This window comes from Eucalyptus grandis, chromosome 8, assembly GCF_016545825.1.
Source record: "Eucalyptus grandis isolate ANBG69807.140 chromosome 8, ASM1654582v1, whole genome shotgun sequence".
NCBI classification, from domain to species: Eukaryota; Viridiplantae; Streptophyta; class Magnoliopsida; order Myrtales; family Myrtaceae; genus Eucalyptus; species Eucalyptus grandis.
Window position 1 is genome coordinate 69,048,105 of NC_052619.1, and position 18,389 is coordinate 69,066,493.

The window sequence follows — 18,389 nt, forward strand, 5'->3', positions numbered from 1 at the left end:
GTGCCTTCGAACTCCATTGTCCCAAGAACTTGTACGCCAGTGACTTTACTCACCGCCATTGACACATTCAACGCGCCTTTTCTCGTGTTCACCGTCAGGTCCAGTGAAGAAGCAAAGGCTTGTCCAGGGAGACAACATTACAATTACAATTATCATTATCAATATTATTATTTCGTTTTCGCTTGGTGCAAGGAGACAAGGTTCGGTACAACCAAAACAAGAACAAGCGTTAAACTCGTCATCGAAGCAAGAAAGAAGTCACTTTCTCTCTATCGCTTGACTTTCGCCGATCAAATTAAAGAGATGTGCTTCAATCTGGGACACGGGACGAAGCTGAGGAAGCACTTGAGCAAGAAGAGATCGTCGTCAGGAACGAGCAGCGATCATCACGGGGAGGACGAGAGCAAGGGACTTTTGCTCAAGGAGATCGAGAGATGGAACATTCAGAAGCAGCAACAAGAGATGATGATATCCGATCAAGATCAAGATCAAGAACACAAGCTCGCAATTTCGACTTCAGCCAAACTTATTCACAGAGATTAGTAATTTTCCGCTTCAGTATTCATTCTCACTCTAATGTTTCGTCATGTCACGAGCTTTTTTATCATCTTGATGAGGGCCTTGACTTCTACAAATGAAAAAGAAAAAATGATCAAGAAAATGAGAAGTATAATTCTCCCGTTCATTCCTAAGGAGACCGAATAAAAACTAATTTAATTTGAAGGCAGAAGCTATAAATTTTAATTTTATGTGTGTACATCCTCTTTTGGTGCTCTATTTATTATTTTGTTTGGCCACCAATATTTGGTTCTCCTTACTTGATAGGAACCAAATTAGAGGCGATATCATATTGGGAAATTCATCTGGTGCTGCTGTTTCAAACGTTGTTCACTGAAAACATGCAATCATTAAACTAGTTCCCAATCCAACAAAAGAAGAAAAATAGTTCCCCCATTCGTGGTTTTCCAAGGCCGGAGGATTTTACTGCCCTGTTCTTGAAAAACAGGATCTCTTTTTTAATGTTATAAATTTCTAATAGAATTGATAAGCGTCAAAATTCGTTGATAAGAAAGATGTGTTCTCTTCATAACTCGTGCGTCTTGTGATTTTTCACTAACTTGTTGGTAATTCATCGGCACTTTTATTAAAATATTAATTCTTTTGGATTTATAAATTATTAAATTTTTCTGATAATTTATTTATTATCATATGTCTTTTTATTGAAGCCTTACATGTACCAACTCGTTATTGAATTTGCCAATTTTTGTTTGAGTAGGTTACCAACTGGTTTTGGATTATCAACTTTGATTGAAATTGCTTACCAACATCTATTAGTTTTTTTTTAATTTATCGATCTTTAAAAGTCTCTCTTACAAACACCTCATATTTGCTCTCTAATATGATTAACCAAAATCCTTCTATTAGTGTATAATCTGCATTTGTAATAAGATCTTCAACTCGATGAACTTGACTAATTCATCGAAGTACATGTGTCCAATATGGAATCATGTAGCATAGCATTTACATGCTGTCATCTTTGTCAACGTCTCTATACAAGTGAGCTTTTGTTGAAATGCTAATTTGCAATTCTCTCTTGATAGGTTTTTATGTTTGATGGGCCTACTTAAGCCCATCTGCTCATGTTGGGCCAAAACCCGGCCCGTAAATGAATGACTCATAGAAGAGTGCAGTTACTATAATATAAAGAATAAAAAAAAGAGGGGGATTATCTGAGCAGTTGTGTTATTTGAGCAGTTACGTTATCTGAGCAATTGTATTATCTGAGTTGAAGCATTTTTTAGAAAAGGGAAATACGTTTTCTCTATTTTTACATTCTCTCAGTTTTTCTCCCATTAAATAGTAGGCTCCTCTTGACAAACAGAATCAGGGCTTCCAAGAATTCCTTATAAAACTGCGACGATGGTGCTTAATCTGTGAAAATCAATGTATGTCCGACTACGTGATATGCTTTTTGATTGGTGTAACATGTTTTCTGGGCACGTTTTCTGCGTTCGTTTTCGGTATTCGATTGAGTATCGGATCGTTTTTAGGAATTTGTTTCCCAACATCTCCTAACTCCTCCTCAAATATTCTTCACCTTGATCTTCACTGAACTCTAGAAGCCATGACAGGGTTAGTCTTGCCATCACCTTGTCCTCATGGTGGTGGCGTTCCCTCACACGGCTCAGGAACACGCACTCTCATTAATAAACATAAGCAAAGGCCCTCGCAAGCGTTAGTGTCAAAGTCACCACCATCACTGCCTAGAAGATTGCCCTATTCATCCTGTCAAAGCCAACAAACTGCTCCGGAACCTCCCTTGTACCACCATAGCGTTTCCTGGTGTCCCAGAGCTTCTTGTCGGATGCGAGAACATTGCTAATCTTCCTTCCAAGGCTTTGTTGGTGCCTTTCGTGAACATGAGACTCATCTTTCAGTGCGTTATCAAGGAGATGTCTGAAGCCCAGTTTCGCGCACTCAAAGTGATTTCTGACCTTTTCCTAAAAGGATGCTTGATGTGTGTCGATCTTTTGAAATTCCTATCATTGTCTTCCATGGATGGGAATTTGTTTGAGTAACTTAAATGAGAGTTGGTAACATAATATTAAGTTGTAATTTAGTGGAAGAAAAACTAGCGAATCACATGCTACTTAGGTTGATAATCTCTAGAATGAGTTAATAAATGTAAGGGGTTGTTAACTGAGACAAGCAAAACCGAGTAACTCAATAATAAAGTTGATAAGTTAGAAAAAAAAATCAGAAGTTGGTAGGTAACTCAAACGAAAATAAGAATTTCTAAACTAGTTGCTAATATAATATGACAGAAGTTGGTATGTCGCCATGATTTAGGTTGGTAGTTTTGTATATGAGTTAGTGAATTCCAAGCATTGACAAGTAATGCAAATAGAAGTTGGTAAATTTATACAAAAGTTGCAAATTTGTAAACTATAAAAAGAGTTAGTAATTTCATAAAAGCTATCTGAAAGTAGTCACTTTTTTTACTAACATTTTTCGACGTTAATTAACACTTTTGAAGTTCACCGAAATTTACCAACAAATAAGAGAATCCATGTTTTCTGGGCACGAATCAGCAAAATTCTTCTCGAAGGCTTACGAGCAGCGGACCACTTGCATGTTCTTTAGTTACAGTCTGGCGGTGTGGTGAGTTTTCATGTACCCCACTAAATTTACCATTTCAGTGCAACCAAAACTAGGTCCATCAAATCTCAAATGAACGAGTCTTAAGGAATTGTTCTTCCACTTAATTTGAAAATATTGTTCTAAACTCCTGATTCATTCTATTAGCTTTCTTCGCATGGAGATTGTCGAAGATTTCTACTAGACGCTTCAGGATCATCACGTGCACTGTATTCATCAGTCATTGCATCATCAAGTCTGATAAATTTACATCTCATGCAATTAATCATATTTAATGTTTGAGATATGTTAAAGAAGCTAAAAGTAAAACTCCCATAAAATAAAACCGAAACTCAATCATTAAGGCCCGGAATGCGTGCATAACTATGTAGTCATCACCCAAAATATTCTTCCATTTGCGCCACTCGAGATAAAACACGAATTGGCGAAACAGGCCCTAAATACTACATGAATCGAGATCACTTGTTCCCTCTCAACATGTCTAGATGCAGTGTATCTAAAACACAATTTCCTAGTGCGAAAGCCCACGTAAATTCCCATTGTCATGATTCCACTTAGCTTATTTTGCCTTTTAATACCTCTTGAAGTTCGGATTCAAATTGGATGTTGCCCTTCATTGTAGTGATAATCATGGTCCTTTTTGAATTCAGTGCGCTCAATCCATGACCTCTTACTAGGTCAACACAGAGAACTAACGATTGCCGCTACCCAAAGAATGATGTCTACATTCAATGTACTTGAAAAAGGGCATAAGGCTCTGTACAACTGGCCTGATTGTACCAATGGTTTGAGTGCTATGTGATCATTTAATGTATAGCTTTTGGACTAACTGGTGAGATATGGCATCGAAATTAGATCTTTCCCAAACAAGAAATAAAATCCACATTGAATTGGAGTACTTGAAGTTGTCATTTTGAAGTTTACTACGAGGAAATCTGCACAAGCGCTTATGGTGGATACGCTTCAATGACTAATCGGTAAGATATGGCTTAATTTTACTGGTTCTTTTAAGCGTGTTTGTTTAACTGAAAGAATTTTCCTCGAATTGGTCTTTTAGATTTTCACGAGCGGTTGGTTTGCTAAAATTGACTAGTTAATGTAAAATCATTTACGGTCAAAGAAAATATATATGTTTAAAGTTAGGAACATAAATTCTTTAATCTAAAAGGAGGAAAATATGTTCTTGAAAAATAATTGTTTAGACAGTATTTTCCTTTATTATAAAACTTTTTCGGAGATAAACGCACTCTTTAAATCCTTTATGAATAATTATACTAATGTGATTGTATCTAATATTTAGCTAATTATAGACTTCTACTTAAGATATAAAATGAAAGTAATCTTTCACAAATAACGTCATGATGTATGATTGTTTGACATATATATCTATGTGCTTGGACAAAGTCTATCATTTCAAGCCAATCGAAAGCAAGCCGTTCATGTCCTCGATAACTTTTATTGGCATTCTCCCCACCGAGATCACAGGTGATTCTTACCAGGTGATCCAGGAATTGTGATCGGACTACGTTTTAGTTGTTGGATCATGGAGTATGATACTCATACTTCCTATACACGCATCCAATTGTTGAGTTCAAGAAAATACTGAGAGTAAAACTCCCATAGCATCAAGTACTAAAACTATAAGGATAATTGCCCAAAGAATCTTATGTCTATTGTATAGAGGCTAATTCAATTTTAAACTTTTCAATTTAGTTAATTTAGTTCTAAATCTTTTGATGATTTTCAAATGTAATCCTTTTGACCAATTTTTGTTTACATGGATGCTGATTTAATCCTATTTGGTATGGCTGGTGTCGACGTAGATGATTTTTGCAATTTTTTAAATAAATTTTCTGAATTTTTTCATTTTTATCTATTCTTATTTCCACTATTCATCTTCTCGAAATGCCAGTGGGGGTTGCTAGGGCATCGACTATGGTTGGTGGGCCTGCAAACCCTTGTTAGCCATTGGGCGAGGGTGTGCAAGTCCTCTCTGGCCGTAGCCCCCACCTAGATTTGGGTGTGGCCTTAGGCCCTCGCCGGTTTTCCAATTATTCTTAATGAAGAAGTCATAATATGGGAATTGGTAGACATAAAGAACCTCAATTTCAGAAGAATCAAATTGGTCTTGCATTTCACAAGTATGAATGAGATAGCGATGCAAAAACTTGATGATATGAAGCCCAAGATGTAGCTCATGATTTACAACGTACAATTTGTAGAGCACGAGATCACACTGCATGCAATAAATCCTAGCCTTGTTTCACTGAGGGCCAAGACCCTTACCCACGACTAGTGAGGGCCCTGTGCCCCTCGCTGGCGATATTTGAAAAGTTGAATTGTGAAAAAAGGAAAGAATAAATAGAAAAGATTTAAAAAAATTCAGATTTTTTTTTTTTTTTTATAAAAAAATTGCAAAAATCATCATTAGAAAAATAATGTAAAATCGTGTTATATAAGATGGCTAGCAAAAGCTGGATTGCTACCCAAGCAAGTTTTGACCAAAATTGACTAGATTAACTATATTGAAAAATTGTGTAAAAATTTAGGATTAAATTTACAAAATTAATAAGTTTAGAATTGAGTTAGCCATCATATAAAAGGTATAGGATTTTTCGGACAATTTCTAGTACAACTTAGTGATCGGGGCTAATCATGGATACATGGGTGCCTAATAAAATAATAGCTCTCCAAAGAGGTTTTGGCTAGGACAAGATCATGTCTAGGTACATTGCATCTAAAACAGAACTTCCTAACATCGTGAAAAGCCAAGGTTGAACCCCAATTGTCATGATACCCACTTATTATCTCCACTTATTTTTTCCTTTCTTTTAACATCTGTTGAAGTTTCGATTCAAGTTGGATGCACCCCTTCATTGCACTTAAACCATGACCTCCTGGTGTATCGGCCGTCATCTAATAGGTTTAGGGTTTTTTTTAACAATTTTCTAGCACAACTTAGTTATTGGGGCTAATCGTGGGTGCTTAACAAAATAATAGCTCTCCAAAACGGCTTTGGCTAGGACAAGATCATGTCTAGGTTCAATGCATCTACAACTCAACTTCCTAATAAATTGTAAAACCCAATTGTCTCGATAGTCGATACCCACTTATTATCTCCACTTTAGTTTCCTCTCTTTTTGACATCTCTTGAAGTTTCGATTCAAAGTTGGATGCGCCCCTCCATTGTACTCAAACCATGACCTCCCTGTGCATCCTCCATCTCCTCTCTTGCTGTCCCGATCATCGCGTGCGGCGGCAATTCGTCGACTATGACAGTGGGAGACAGATATAGAAAGAACAATATGATATATTTAATCACACAGATTAATTTTACAAAGACAATGAGAGTCAATTTCAAGCTATTTTGATTTTTTTTTTCTTTTTCACCTGAGTCGAATGGGGTTGAATCAATCTTTAGGCTACTCACTGTCATTTCGCATACAAGAAGCAAAGAGGGAAAAAAGTAATCATTCTCGTGATCCTTCACAACGTACCGATTGGGCTATAATCGCATACTTTCCGATCAACGAACTTCAACGGGAATATGGATAAGTTACTTTACTGAAGAAGTGATAGACTCCCCAGGAATGGCAAGGCAAGAACCTGACAGGATTTCATCTAGAATCTGCATTTCCATTTGATTTCGGGGGTATCAATAAAGTCGAGCAGAAGACCCCACCACGAACACAGAACTTTCTTTAAAAAGCGTAGGGCACGACCACACACGTTGGGAAACAGTGACAACGCACTAAGATGAACAGGGTCTCTCTACTAGAGGCGGTTCTTTGCTCATATCCGAATAAGGTTGTCTTTATTGGGTCTTCGAAGCGGAGTAATAGTTCAGTTTCTTTACTTATTTGAGGTTGGTCATACAGGGCATGCGGGCCTCTTAGAAAATATGCTATGAACGCATCGTTGACCCCTTTTCTAACGTTTTAAAATTATGAAATACCCAATTGTTTAACATAGTATGAGGACAATAAGCCACGTGTTCAATTTTTTCAAAACCCCTTTTCTAACGTTTTGGATTAAAATTAAATATACGCAAGGTAAAGAATATTAAAGTATTTAAATATTAAACCACTCACTAGTCTATTAACTTAATTTTTGAGTAAAATGGTTAATCTAATGTGGTATTAGACCACCAACCAATAGTTTAGTTTCTTATCGTCTCTTTACTTGTGGTGGGTTCACAACTTGCTCATTTAAGGTGGAAGCCATGTCCATCTCACAATATAGAGGAGAGTCTCAACTCAATTGATCGTGGGTGTTAGGAAAATTCCAATTTAGAAACTTGACATAGCTTGCTCTAGTCCCACTAACAATGTGTAAATTATTCAAGATCGGGATCACTTGCACAGGCCAAATACTTAGACTTGAGTGTTCGGGCGTCTAGGACGCCCCATAAGCCCGAGCCTATGCAGTTTTGCCTCGCGTATTATAAGGAAAGCACTAGAAGTACATTATAGAATCATTCCATTTAAAATTTGCAGAAGAAGAAGATTAGTCTAGTGCACTCGATTAACACCATCGGATGTGAACAATCTCCTTCTCCTGTCGTAATCGAATAATTATTGCTACTCAAGGCTCTTGATAGAGTCTTAATACAATCAAACTCGTCAGGACTCGAACTTATGATCACACATCTTGATGATGTGTTAAAGGATCGCGCGTTGCTCGATTCCACAGTCCCTTTTTTCCTTCGTGTGATGAGCACCACCATCAATAAATCCAATTTTTTTCTTCCCTCCAATCTGTACAGGACCAAGATCCAATTTATATGAGCGACCCCTACAACACCATGAAACGCAAGAAGCAGAGCCATCCATTACCGAATCTCTCTCCAACCTATTCTTCTTTAGTTGCATGGCCACTACTTTTTCCCTCAGAGAGCGAAGCCAAAGCCTAAAAAGAAGTCATATATTTTATAAGTGCTCAGTCTCATATATATAAACTTGTACCATCCACTGAGAATAAATCACTTATCCCCCAGAGCAACCAAAAAAGCAGAGAACCATTCAGCTTAAAATCTTAGAAATTTCACCAGTTTGGCATGTCCTAGTTTTGCTGCTCTCTGATAACATGTAGGCCTCTCTCATCATTAGTGCTGCAAAATCACTTGCTCCAGGGGCTCCGGATCGTCACGTTAAAGACTTCTCTGAGCATCATTAACGTTCTGTCTGATGGTTCTTGTTCCGTCGATTTCGATGAATGAGGATCCCGCGGAGGCGGCGGATGTCGCGGCCGCAAGAGACACAGAGACTCAGCTCTCCAAGTTCTCCCAAACACTTCAACATCACCAACACGAGCAGCAAGCAAGAGTGGCTTCTTCAGGCAATGAAGAAGCCAACGCTGTCGACCACGAGAAGGCTGTCGGCCACACAGAGAGGTCCCGGTGGCTCACGACAGCCCCGGAGCCGCCGAGCGCATGGCGTGAGGTTGTGGATTATCTGAGAGGGATCGGTTTGCCTAGCGGGAGCGAGTTTTCATCGCTGAACAAGAAGCCAGTGACCCAACGTGTGGCTTGTGTTCTCAAGGCAATATTTCCTGTTCTTCAATGGTGCAGGGGCTATAAAGCTACACATTTTAAGAATGATCTGCTGTCTGGTCTTACTCTTGCTAGCCTCTGCATCCCGCAGGTGAATTTGCAAATAAGCCATGATGAAAATCGCTCCTTTTTCATTGCTGACAGTTCATGTTATTGTATCCCAACATACCATAACGAATTTATTCATCCTAAAAAAGCGTCAATTGAGGTGAACGTCCATGTTTCTTTTGTATGCAGAGCATTGGGTATGCTACATTAGCCAAGCTTGATCCTCAGTATGGTCTCTGTAAGTTATGAAACTGAAACTAGTTTCATCAAGAGTTTTTTCTTGCTTGGGTTTCGTCCGAGTGCATAGTACATATTGACTAAGCAAAAGGGTGAGTTTCAGCGTGCTTGAAATACTGATTTTTGGTGTTTTAACCGTGTCAGATACTAGTGTTGTTCCTCCTCTTATATATGCTATGATGGGGACTTCGAAGGAAATTGCCATAGGACCCGTCGCTGTCGTTTCGATGCTGATTTCATCAATGGTTACGCAAATAGTCGATCCTGGATTAGAACCAGTACTTTACAGGAACCTTGTTTTCACCGCAACTTTCTTTGCCGGCGTCTTTCAAGCTGTTTCAGGCCTTCTAAGGTGGTTCTCATTATTTTTCTCTATCGTGGCTAAAATGTTGCGTCATATATTCTTTCCTCATTTGCTTTTCGATGTTGAAGGCTTGGATTTCTGGTGGATTTCCTCTCGCATGCAGCACTAGTTGGTTTCATGGCTGGTGCGGCTGTTGTCATTGGTTTCCAGCAACTGAAAGGACTTCTTGGCATCGCTCATTTCACAAACCGAACCGACGTTGTCTCGGTCCTGCAATCTGTCTGGAAATCATTTCATCATGACTCCGTAATCATTCTTTGCCGAATTTATAAATTAATTTCCGCGTTAATCCATATATAATCTTTGGAAACACATGAAAGAGAACAGGAAAGTAGATTGAGTATAGTATAAGTTATTTTGTGTTCGTTCTTATGGTGCAGTGGAATCCTTATAATCTCCTTCTTGGGAGTGCGTTCTTGAGCTTCATCCTCATCACGAGATTCCTAGTAAGTGAAAAGAGAAAAATAAGAATTTGGTCACCTTTGTCTGTCCTCACCATTAAACTTTCTATACAATTCGAAGTTCTCATCGTAGAAGCCAACTTTTTTCAGGGAAGAAGAAACAGGAAGTTCTTCTGCTTGGCAGCCATTTCACCTCTGATCTCCGTGATTTTGGCGACAGTCCTCGTTTTCGTTACAAGAGCGGATGAGCACGGAGTCAAAATCATCAAACACATCAAAGGAGGCCTGAACCCCATCTCGGCACAGCAATTGCAATTTAGCAGCCCATACATCGGCGAAGTCATTAAAGTCGGTCTTGTCATTGGTGCCATCGCGCTCACTGTGGGTATCCAATAATGGACTAACTCCTCAAATTAAGATTAGTGGAGCATTTTTTTTCAATACTTGCTTACACAAAGTCTATATTATCTGAAATTTAGGAAGCGATGGCGGTCGGTCGCTCTTTTGCTGCGATGAAAGGTTATCATCTCAACGGAAACAAGGAGATGGTGGCCTTGGGCGTCACCAACATAATCGGCTCAATCACTTCTTGCTATACAGCGACCGGTAAGCCTCTTTCGGAGCTGCATGTTGGGAAAGGACCAACCAAAATGGTCTAAAGAAAGGTTTTCACAAACATTTATGACCCATTTAGGATGTGTTGCATTTTCTTAGGTTCTTTCTCGCGCACTGCGGTGAATTTCAGCGCTGGCTGTGAGACTCCAGTATCGAATATTGTGATGGCCATCACGGTGCTGATGGCATTGGAACTGTTCACGAGACTTCTCTACTATACTCCGGTTGCGATCCTTGCATCCATCATTCTTGCGGCTCTTCCAGGACTCATTGATCTCCATGAAGCTTATCATATCTGGAAAGTTGATAAGATGGACTTCCTTGCTTGCATCGGCGCATTCGTGGGCGTCCTGTTTGTATCTGTAGAGATTGGTCTACTAATAGCGGTATTAGTTTACATCCTATGCGATTGATAAATTCGCTATTACCTCATATCTTAAGAAGTTCCTTTTCCACAATGCTTGATATGAATATGAAAGTTGCAGAATAAATTAAGTTCCATAGATATCGTTCCCGTTGTCTCGTTCTTAATGAATCGTTTCCAAATCTTGTTCTGACAGCCGAAGTGCATACTACAGGTGACAGTGTCTTTTGTGAAGATCATACTCATTTCAATTCAACCGGGTATTGAAACGCTCGGACGCCTTCCAGGAACCGACACGTTCTGCAATGTAGACCAATACCCGATGGCTATCACAATACCGGGCGTGATGGTCGTCCGCGTCAAGTCTTCCTTGCTTTGTTTCGCCAACGCCAACTTCATCAAGGACAGGTACTTATATAAGCTCTATCATTACATCAAATTCAATTCAGGACATAAACTTCTGATCATATAGATTGTGTGCTTTTGACTAAGAACCACTTAATATCTGTATCATCGTCTCATTCAATGCAAAGGATTATGCAATCGACTGGTGGAGAAGATGAAGGGGAGCGCAAGATGAATGACTTCCAAACCACTCAACTAATCATCCTTGATTTGTCTAGTAAGCATTTGGTAAACAAACGCGTTTATATGTACAAGCACTATTGACTTTGTATTCAACAAAATACCTTCTCTCTGTAATGTTAGATTTGATGAGCATTGACACATCCGGGATTGCTTCTCTGGAGGAACTGCACAAGAATCTGGTTTCCCATGGAGTTGAGGTAATTAACACAAAGTTGTGTATATATAATTCCCTTCTTTCTTTATTGAAATTGAAAAAACAATTCAGTACTTCATACATCAAATCCCCGACTGTGTACACTGAACTTCCTTTTGCCTCTTGTTGCAGATGGCTATTGTGAACCCCAAATGGCAAGTTACTCACAAGCTCAGGCTAGCCAAATGGATGAGCAAAATTGGAGGGAAGGCCTTCTTGACCATTCAGGATGCAATCGATGCATGCCCAAATGCTAAGCTTGCTTCCATTTAAGAACCTTTTGAGAGATCCTTCGTGCATATGCTTGCTTGCTTGTCTCCTCAATTTGTATCTTTCCTTCTAGGATTATAAACATATGTGCGTGTGTGTGGAATTCCAATAACAAGGAGACTATGTTGTAAAATACTATGTTGTTCCGAGCAAGCAGGAGCAGTGTGATGAACGAAAGCGCTTTGGTTTGATGTATGTACTAAGGATGTGATCTTCTGCTGATGAAATTTATAAATATTATGTGTGTGCTTTGTGCTAATATTCTTCACAATATAAATCAAGAGACCAAAATTACTAGTTTTCCTAAGAGCAGTTTACACTCGAGGAAAATCTTAAGATATATGTTATTATGCTATAAATTGTGGTAAACATACTAACCCGTTTCACTTATAATTTTCTTTTTGGAAAATGGTTTATATGATAAAAACAATATATTCTCGCGAATTGCAAGGGGTCATTTTTAAAAATATTTTTAAAAATATATATATTTTGAAACGGAACCTAAGATCTGTCATGGTTTGCAATCTCAGGGAAGTGTTTTTTTTTGGTTAGGTTGTGGCTTTTCTAGTGCCCACTTTCATGGATCTGTTCTTGTTCCGACACTTTGCGAATGCCTAACTTTTCTGAACATGACCGCTCTTTTGAAAGTGCTCTTGACAAGACACAAACGTCCCAAATTACCATTCAAGAGGCACTTACGCCTGTTGGCGTTTTTTAGTGTGCAACGCTGTTTCTCCAAGAATCAATACACATAAAGGTGTCTACGAGCACAAGCTGCACTACAGTAGTAGAATAATGAAATTGCACCATAGTGCTGTCCCAATAAAGATAGCCCAACGTGGAACGTCAATATAATAAATGAACAAATAAAACATATGGTGCTGGTCGATGCAATATAACACTACCTACTGCTCGAGCTCAACCTCAGAAGCTCCAACAAGTTTGTAATTCTTTTACCCCAATGAAAGCAACCTGTTCTTTCCATCCGTTTGATTTAGTAAATAAAAGCGACTTAAAAAAATGTCGGACTACCTTGTAAATTAAGATGATCTAGATATATCTAGTGGATCTCGCGATCACAAAACATTGATTCTCGAACTTTTTGCTTGATGGAATTAAGTAGTCATGCAACATCACCCGGGCCGGCACAAATAGCCAAACTCGGGAGATAAAGAAATGGAAGTGAAAGGTCTAGACGTGCGCAACTGAGATGGCAAGTTTAAAGGCACTGCCAGTCATAGTCCGAGAGCTCAAACTAGGTTCGAATACTCTCCACACAAAAAGCAAAGTGGAAGAATAAAATATTCATTTGGTTTGGGAAGCACTATCAGTAATAACCATTCCCATTGTATTTTTTTTTTTTGCCTTAATTTCCTATTATTGTTGAAATAAGTTGTATTTGCGAAGCAGTATTTATATGATTATTACGGTAATTTACGAAATCATGTAGTATTTTGCTCGTACCATTGTCGAAAGAGCGAGGATTGATGCAGGATCCTATACACGAGAGAGTTTACACTTAGCATTTTCTATCTTTTTTGGAGCGCTTTGACTTCAATATCGATTTTCTCCTAAATCTAGCTTCTTCGCCTATTATTTTTCTAATTCATCTTCATCAATTACTATTCTTTCCATCGTGTGCATAATTTTCCGAATGATAAAAGTACGAAACAACGAAATATGTTAAAATATCAATATAGAAGCTAAGAGAAAATTCCAAAAAAAAAAATAAGAAAAAGAAAATGCAAAAGATAATACTGTAAGCACATGCTAGAGCTCTCAAAAAAGGAAAGGCAACTAATGGAAATGTATCAAAGGAGGAGGAAGAAGACGACTATTGCATTATGAACTATCTATTTATGACATAGAAAGCATGCATCTCTATCCTATTCCTGATATAAATTGTTTTGGCTAAGTTAAATTATATTTTTTACTAAGTTTAACTCTAGATTTTTGGTGTCTGTAATTGATTAAATATTGACTTTTTCCATTAACAGCATTTAAAAATAACATACGAGAGTGCATGATGACGTATTAATAATCTGTATGGTTATTGGGCCACGAAGCAATAAAATGTCAAGTGTCATGCCGGGTGGCAAGCACAAGACTAAAGAGAAGTGTCACATTAAGGTCCTATTTGTTTATTTTTGTTTTTTTTTCTCCGGAACAAAAATTTATGTTCTTTTGTTCCCTGAAACAAAAAGAATAAAAATGCGTTTGGTAAAATTTTTGTTCCCGGAAACAAATATTTTTTTATTTGTCGGGAACAAATTTGGAACAGAAACAAGAAGTTGAAAAAAGTTGTTTTTTTATTCTCGAGAACAATTTCTAAGAACAAAAGAACAAAAACTCAAAACTCTTCTTTTGTTTATTTCTCTTTAGCCGGTCCCCTCTGTCTCAAGTCTCTCCTTTCTCTAGCGTCTCAGCTTCTCCACCGTCATCCTCTCCAGCGATCAGTCGACAAAGGCCGGCGACCTCGCCGGAGCATCGCCGATTCCCAGAGAGGCTTGGGCTTGCTAGGCCAGGGCGAGGCCAACCTCGTGCCGCTTGGGCGAGGTCGAGCCTCTGCGGTGGCCTGGCGAGGTTTGCTTGACCACCAAGGCCACCGGCGAGGCTTAACCTCACCCGGATCTGGTGAGGCCGAGCCTTGCGGTGGCCCGGCGAGCTTGCCGGACCTCACCCAACCAGTCGCTAGCCGCCGGTGACTGACCACAAAGGTGAGAAGGAAAGAAAAAAGAAAAAAGAAAAAAGAAAGAAGAAAGAAGAAAAAATAGAAAATATTTTAAAAAATTAAAAGAAATAATAAAATTGTACAGGTTTACCAAACACATTTCTGTTCTTGGAATAAAAATATTTTTTGCAGTTACCAAGCACGTTCTTATACTCAGAAATTGTTATCGAGAATAGAAACAAAAAACTATTTATGTTCAAAAATTGTTCCTTAAAACAGAAACGTTACCAAATACGCCTTAAGAGTACAAAGCGAACACTCTCTCGGCTTAGACTTACTAAATATATACAATAGGGAATATATATATTGAGAAAGTACAATCAAATCATAAAATTTTGTCAAATCAATACAATCGAGTCCTTTGGATAATGCTGTTAATTTGTTAAACGGAAAATGCTAATGTGGGATTTTTAAATTAATTTCTTTCTCATATATGTCATTTTTTAATTAATTTTTCTTTCCAATCATATCTAAATAATATTAAATTACTAGAAAAAGCTAAAATAATTAAAATACAAAAAGAAAAAATATAATTTTAAAGAAAAAGAGCAAGGACTTGTGGCTTGGCTCTATTGCCACTGCCCATCATGAGAGGGCTTGCGAGGGTGGTCGGCCTAGGTAAGGGCCGGCAAGGCTTGCCGGGATTGGGTTGAGGGTGCCTAAATTTGGGCAATGCTAGCCCTCTCTTAGGGCTAGCAACTATTGCCCGCCTTGAGTGAGACCTCGTTGACCCTAGGCAAGGGTTGGTGACTATTGCTAGGCCCAAGCGAGGCCTTGCTAGCCCTTCCATGAGGTTAACGCAACTCACCCAAATTTGGGTGACGCTTTCTCTCACTTGGGGCCAACGAGCCTCGCTAGCCACAAGCGAGGCCTCATTGGACCCAATCGAGGGCCAACGATGCTTGCTAGGCTTGAGTGAGGCCCGTGCATCACCCAGATCTATGTGAGCCTTGCCTAGAACTAGTGAGGGTCGCTGACCCCAACAAGGGTGAGCTAACTAGCCTTCATCAGCCCTTGCCCTTTATTTATTTATTTCTCATTTTTTTAATATTATTTTAGTTTTCTAATCTAATTCAAACAATATTTAAAGAAAAAGTAATTAAAAAATGCCACCTATAAGATATAAATTAATTTAAAAATGCCACGTTAATATTTTCTATTAGACAAATTGATAGTGCTAACAAAAGACTTGATTATACAAATTTTAGGATTTGATTACATTTTTTGAAAGTTTTAGAATTCACTTGCACTTTCGCGACAAGTTTAGGACTTGTACTGCACTTATTTCTATATAGTAGATATGGATGGAGCAATGGAATGTGAGCTTTGAGATTGAATTTTGACTGGCTGCAAAGTTTATATGGTATTAAAACTAGATTCAATTATTAGGACTATTTGTTTTATTATATATTTTCACGCCTTATCCTTCCATGAAGGAGGACATTAGGGTATTTAAATAATTAGGTAGCATTCTCACAAAATTTTGCTATTCTTAAAGACTTGATTACCCCTCTATTTTAGCTCCATAAGAAAAGACTTGTATAAAAAGTGGCACTACTATTTGAAACAGTTCTGTGGGCACGTCCCTTGGTCAGTAATGTTTTCCCGAATGATATGATTGTTCTAATCTACAAATTCTATTGCTTGGGTATAATCCCTTTTTTTTTTTCATTAAAGCGAGAACCCGACAATGTTACGTAAGTTTTATGAATCGGCTGAGTCCCGTTCTGACATCATCATCCACAGTGCTTTTGCTATGACAATCCCCATTTTCATGAGGTGCCACTGTATTTCTGCCCAAATTGGGCGTTGCCTTTCCTTGTAATGATTAATAATCATTGCAGAATCTGACTAAAGACAGAAAAATCGAAACCCTAAGTCTCAGTAGGTCAACGAAAAAGAGCTGAAAGGAAACCCTAGAAGGATACATGTCTTGGTTCATTGTATGCGGGATGGGAGAGAGGATCAATTGAGGGACTTGGACCGGCCCAACTTGACCGGTCCTAATCCGGCTTCCAAGAAAATGGGGCCAGTCCTTGATCTTGGAATCATTTGATTTTATGTTGTGCGGATTGATTTTTGATCTTAAGACTTTAAGGTTGATTCGTGGACCAAATCTATACATATATATTATGTATTATGTATATAATGTATAATATATAATATATTCTATATATATCATATATAATATATTATGTATTCTTGTCTACTCTAAACCCTATTTCCTTCTTCTCTATTATTTTTTTTAATAAGATTTTGCATGTAAATTAGAAATTAGAAATCTAGCCAAGATTCAACCAAAAAATAAAAAAATGAAAACCCTTTTCTTTCACCTCTTGCTCATCACTTGCCTCGCATGCCTTTGACCTCTCCTCTCCTTGCTCACCTCACAAGCATAGCTCAGCTAGTGAAATCGCTTGCCTCTCTTAGCCCACCTCACGAACACAACTCAATAATTCAAATGGATATTTCTGTTGTTACCTTATGTACGAATGTTAATAGTTGTGTTGTTTAATATCTCATTGTTGATGTATATATAATTTAAGAGAGCATGTTTATCTTTTTGAGGAATATGAAAAATGAAATAAAAAATAATTGATTAATCCTAGGTTGATCCAAGAACCAAACCAGATCCCTAAAGTCGGTCCTTGATCCAAAAAATCAATAGCCATCACGATGTGGGTTGGTCCCTGGTCCTTAGTTAGGTGTTGGTTTAGCCCAATTCGAATTATGCTCTCACCTCTAATGTGAGAGATGGTTTTGCCAATATGGTAGGAATTTTTTTAGAAGACTACAATTATTAGGTTGATTTAATTTTTCTTTTTCTTTTTACTTTTTTTTTAGTGTTTTGCTGAGAAAGAATTAGTCTTATCTTATGAAAACGAGTAAACATAATGATCATTTCGACATAGGGCCGTCAATTTGACACTAGTTTGAAATGTGAAAAACTTAGAGTGTGTTTATTTGATGGAAAATGAATGATTTGGAAAATACTTTTCTAAAATAATAATTTGAATCGCTTACAAAAATGAATATATGAAAATTATTTTTATCATTTACAAAAATGTTTAGATATAATTTTTCGCTAATAATTAAAAATATTCATTTGACTAATTATTTTAAGTAACACAAGCAATCATTTCTAGCAAATTTTTTGTTCGAATCATTCAATTTTTTGCAGTCTAGCAATCATTTACTTACCTTATAATACATTGAGAAATAATTATCTACCAAGTGCCTCCAGAAGTGGCAGACACTTTTTAACAAAATTTTCTCAACATCATGTAAGCTAGCTTAATATGTTGTTTCAAAATTGAAATGCAAAAACTCTCTGATTTTTTTTTTTCATTCCTCTTTCGACAAAATTATAAGTGAGAAAGGAAAGGCCGGAGGGAGACAAATAAATTAATGAAAAAACTACCCAATCAATGCTAAACTTATTATGTGAATAACAATTCAGTGTAGAGATTCTTATTAATCTTTGTTGGAAAATGCTAATATGAGGGTCTAGTTATCAATGATCGTTTTACATGACAACCATTACTTTAGTAATTTCCAGCTAAAATTTATAGGAATGACTACATTAGTATTTCATGTGAAAGTTGAGGACTAAATTGACAAAATTATAGAGTTTATAAACGAATTTCAATATGCTAAATAGGTTTATAACTGATTGAACAATTTCCTCACAAACAAATGTATAGTAACATATAACACGAACTTAGTAGAAAGAAATGCACTTAGTAAAAAGAAAAAAAAAGTTATTCAATTAAAGTCAATAGAAAGGTACAAAAAGAGAAACGGCAAAACTCAAAATGTTAAAACTAAAAGTTGACTATACATTCATTGTATAATCTACAGGGGTAGT

General features: G+C 37.5%; 1 protein-coding gene across 1 annotated transcript; it reads left to right on the forward strand.

The window, feature by feature from the left end:
* Positions 1 to 7,962: 7,962 nt before the first annotated feature.
* On the forward strand, positions 7,963 to 12,049 carry LOC104415813 (sulfate transporter 2.1). The gene is made up of 12 exons (XM_010027188.3): positions 7,963 to 8,801; positions 8,948 to 8,996; positions 9,140 to 9,347; positions 9,428 to 9,605; positions 9,740 to 9,805; positions 9,911 to 10,141; positions 10,240 to 10,366; positions 10,475 to 10,761; positions 10,954 to 11,147; positions 11,273 to 11,361; positions 11,448 to 11,524; positions 11,653 to 12,049. Exons 1-12 carry the CDS (start codon positions 8,346 to 8,348, stop codon positions 11,791 to 11,793), a joined length of 2,103 nt encoding a protein of 700 aa, XP_010025490.3. The 5' UTR covers positions 7,963 to 8,345; the 3' UTR covers positions 11,794 to 12,049.
* Positions 12,050 to 18,389: the final 6,340 nt, after the last annotated feature.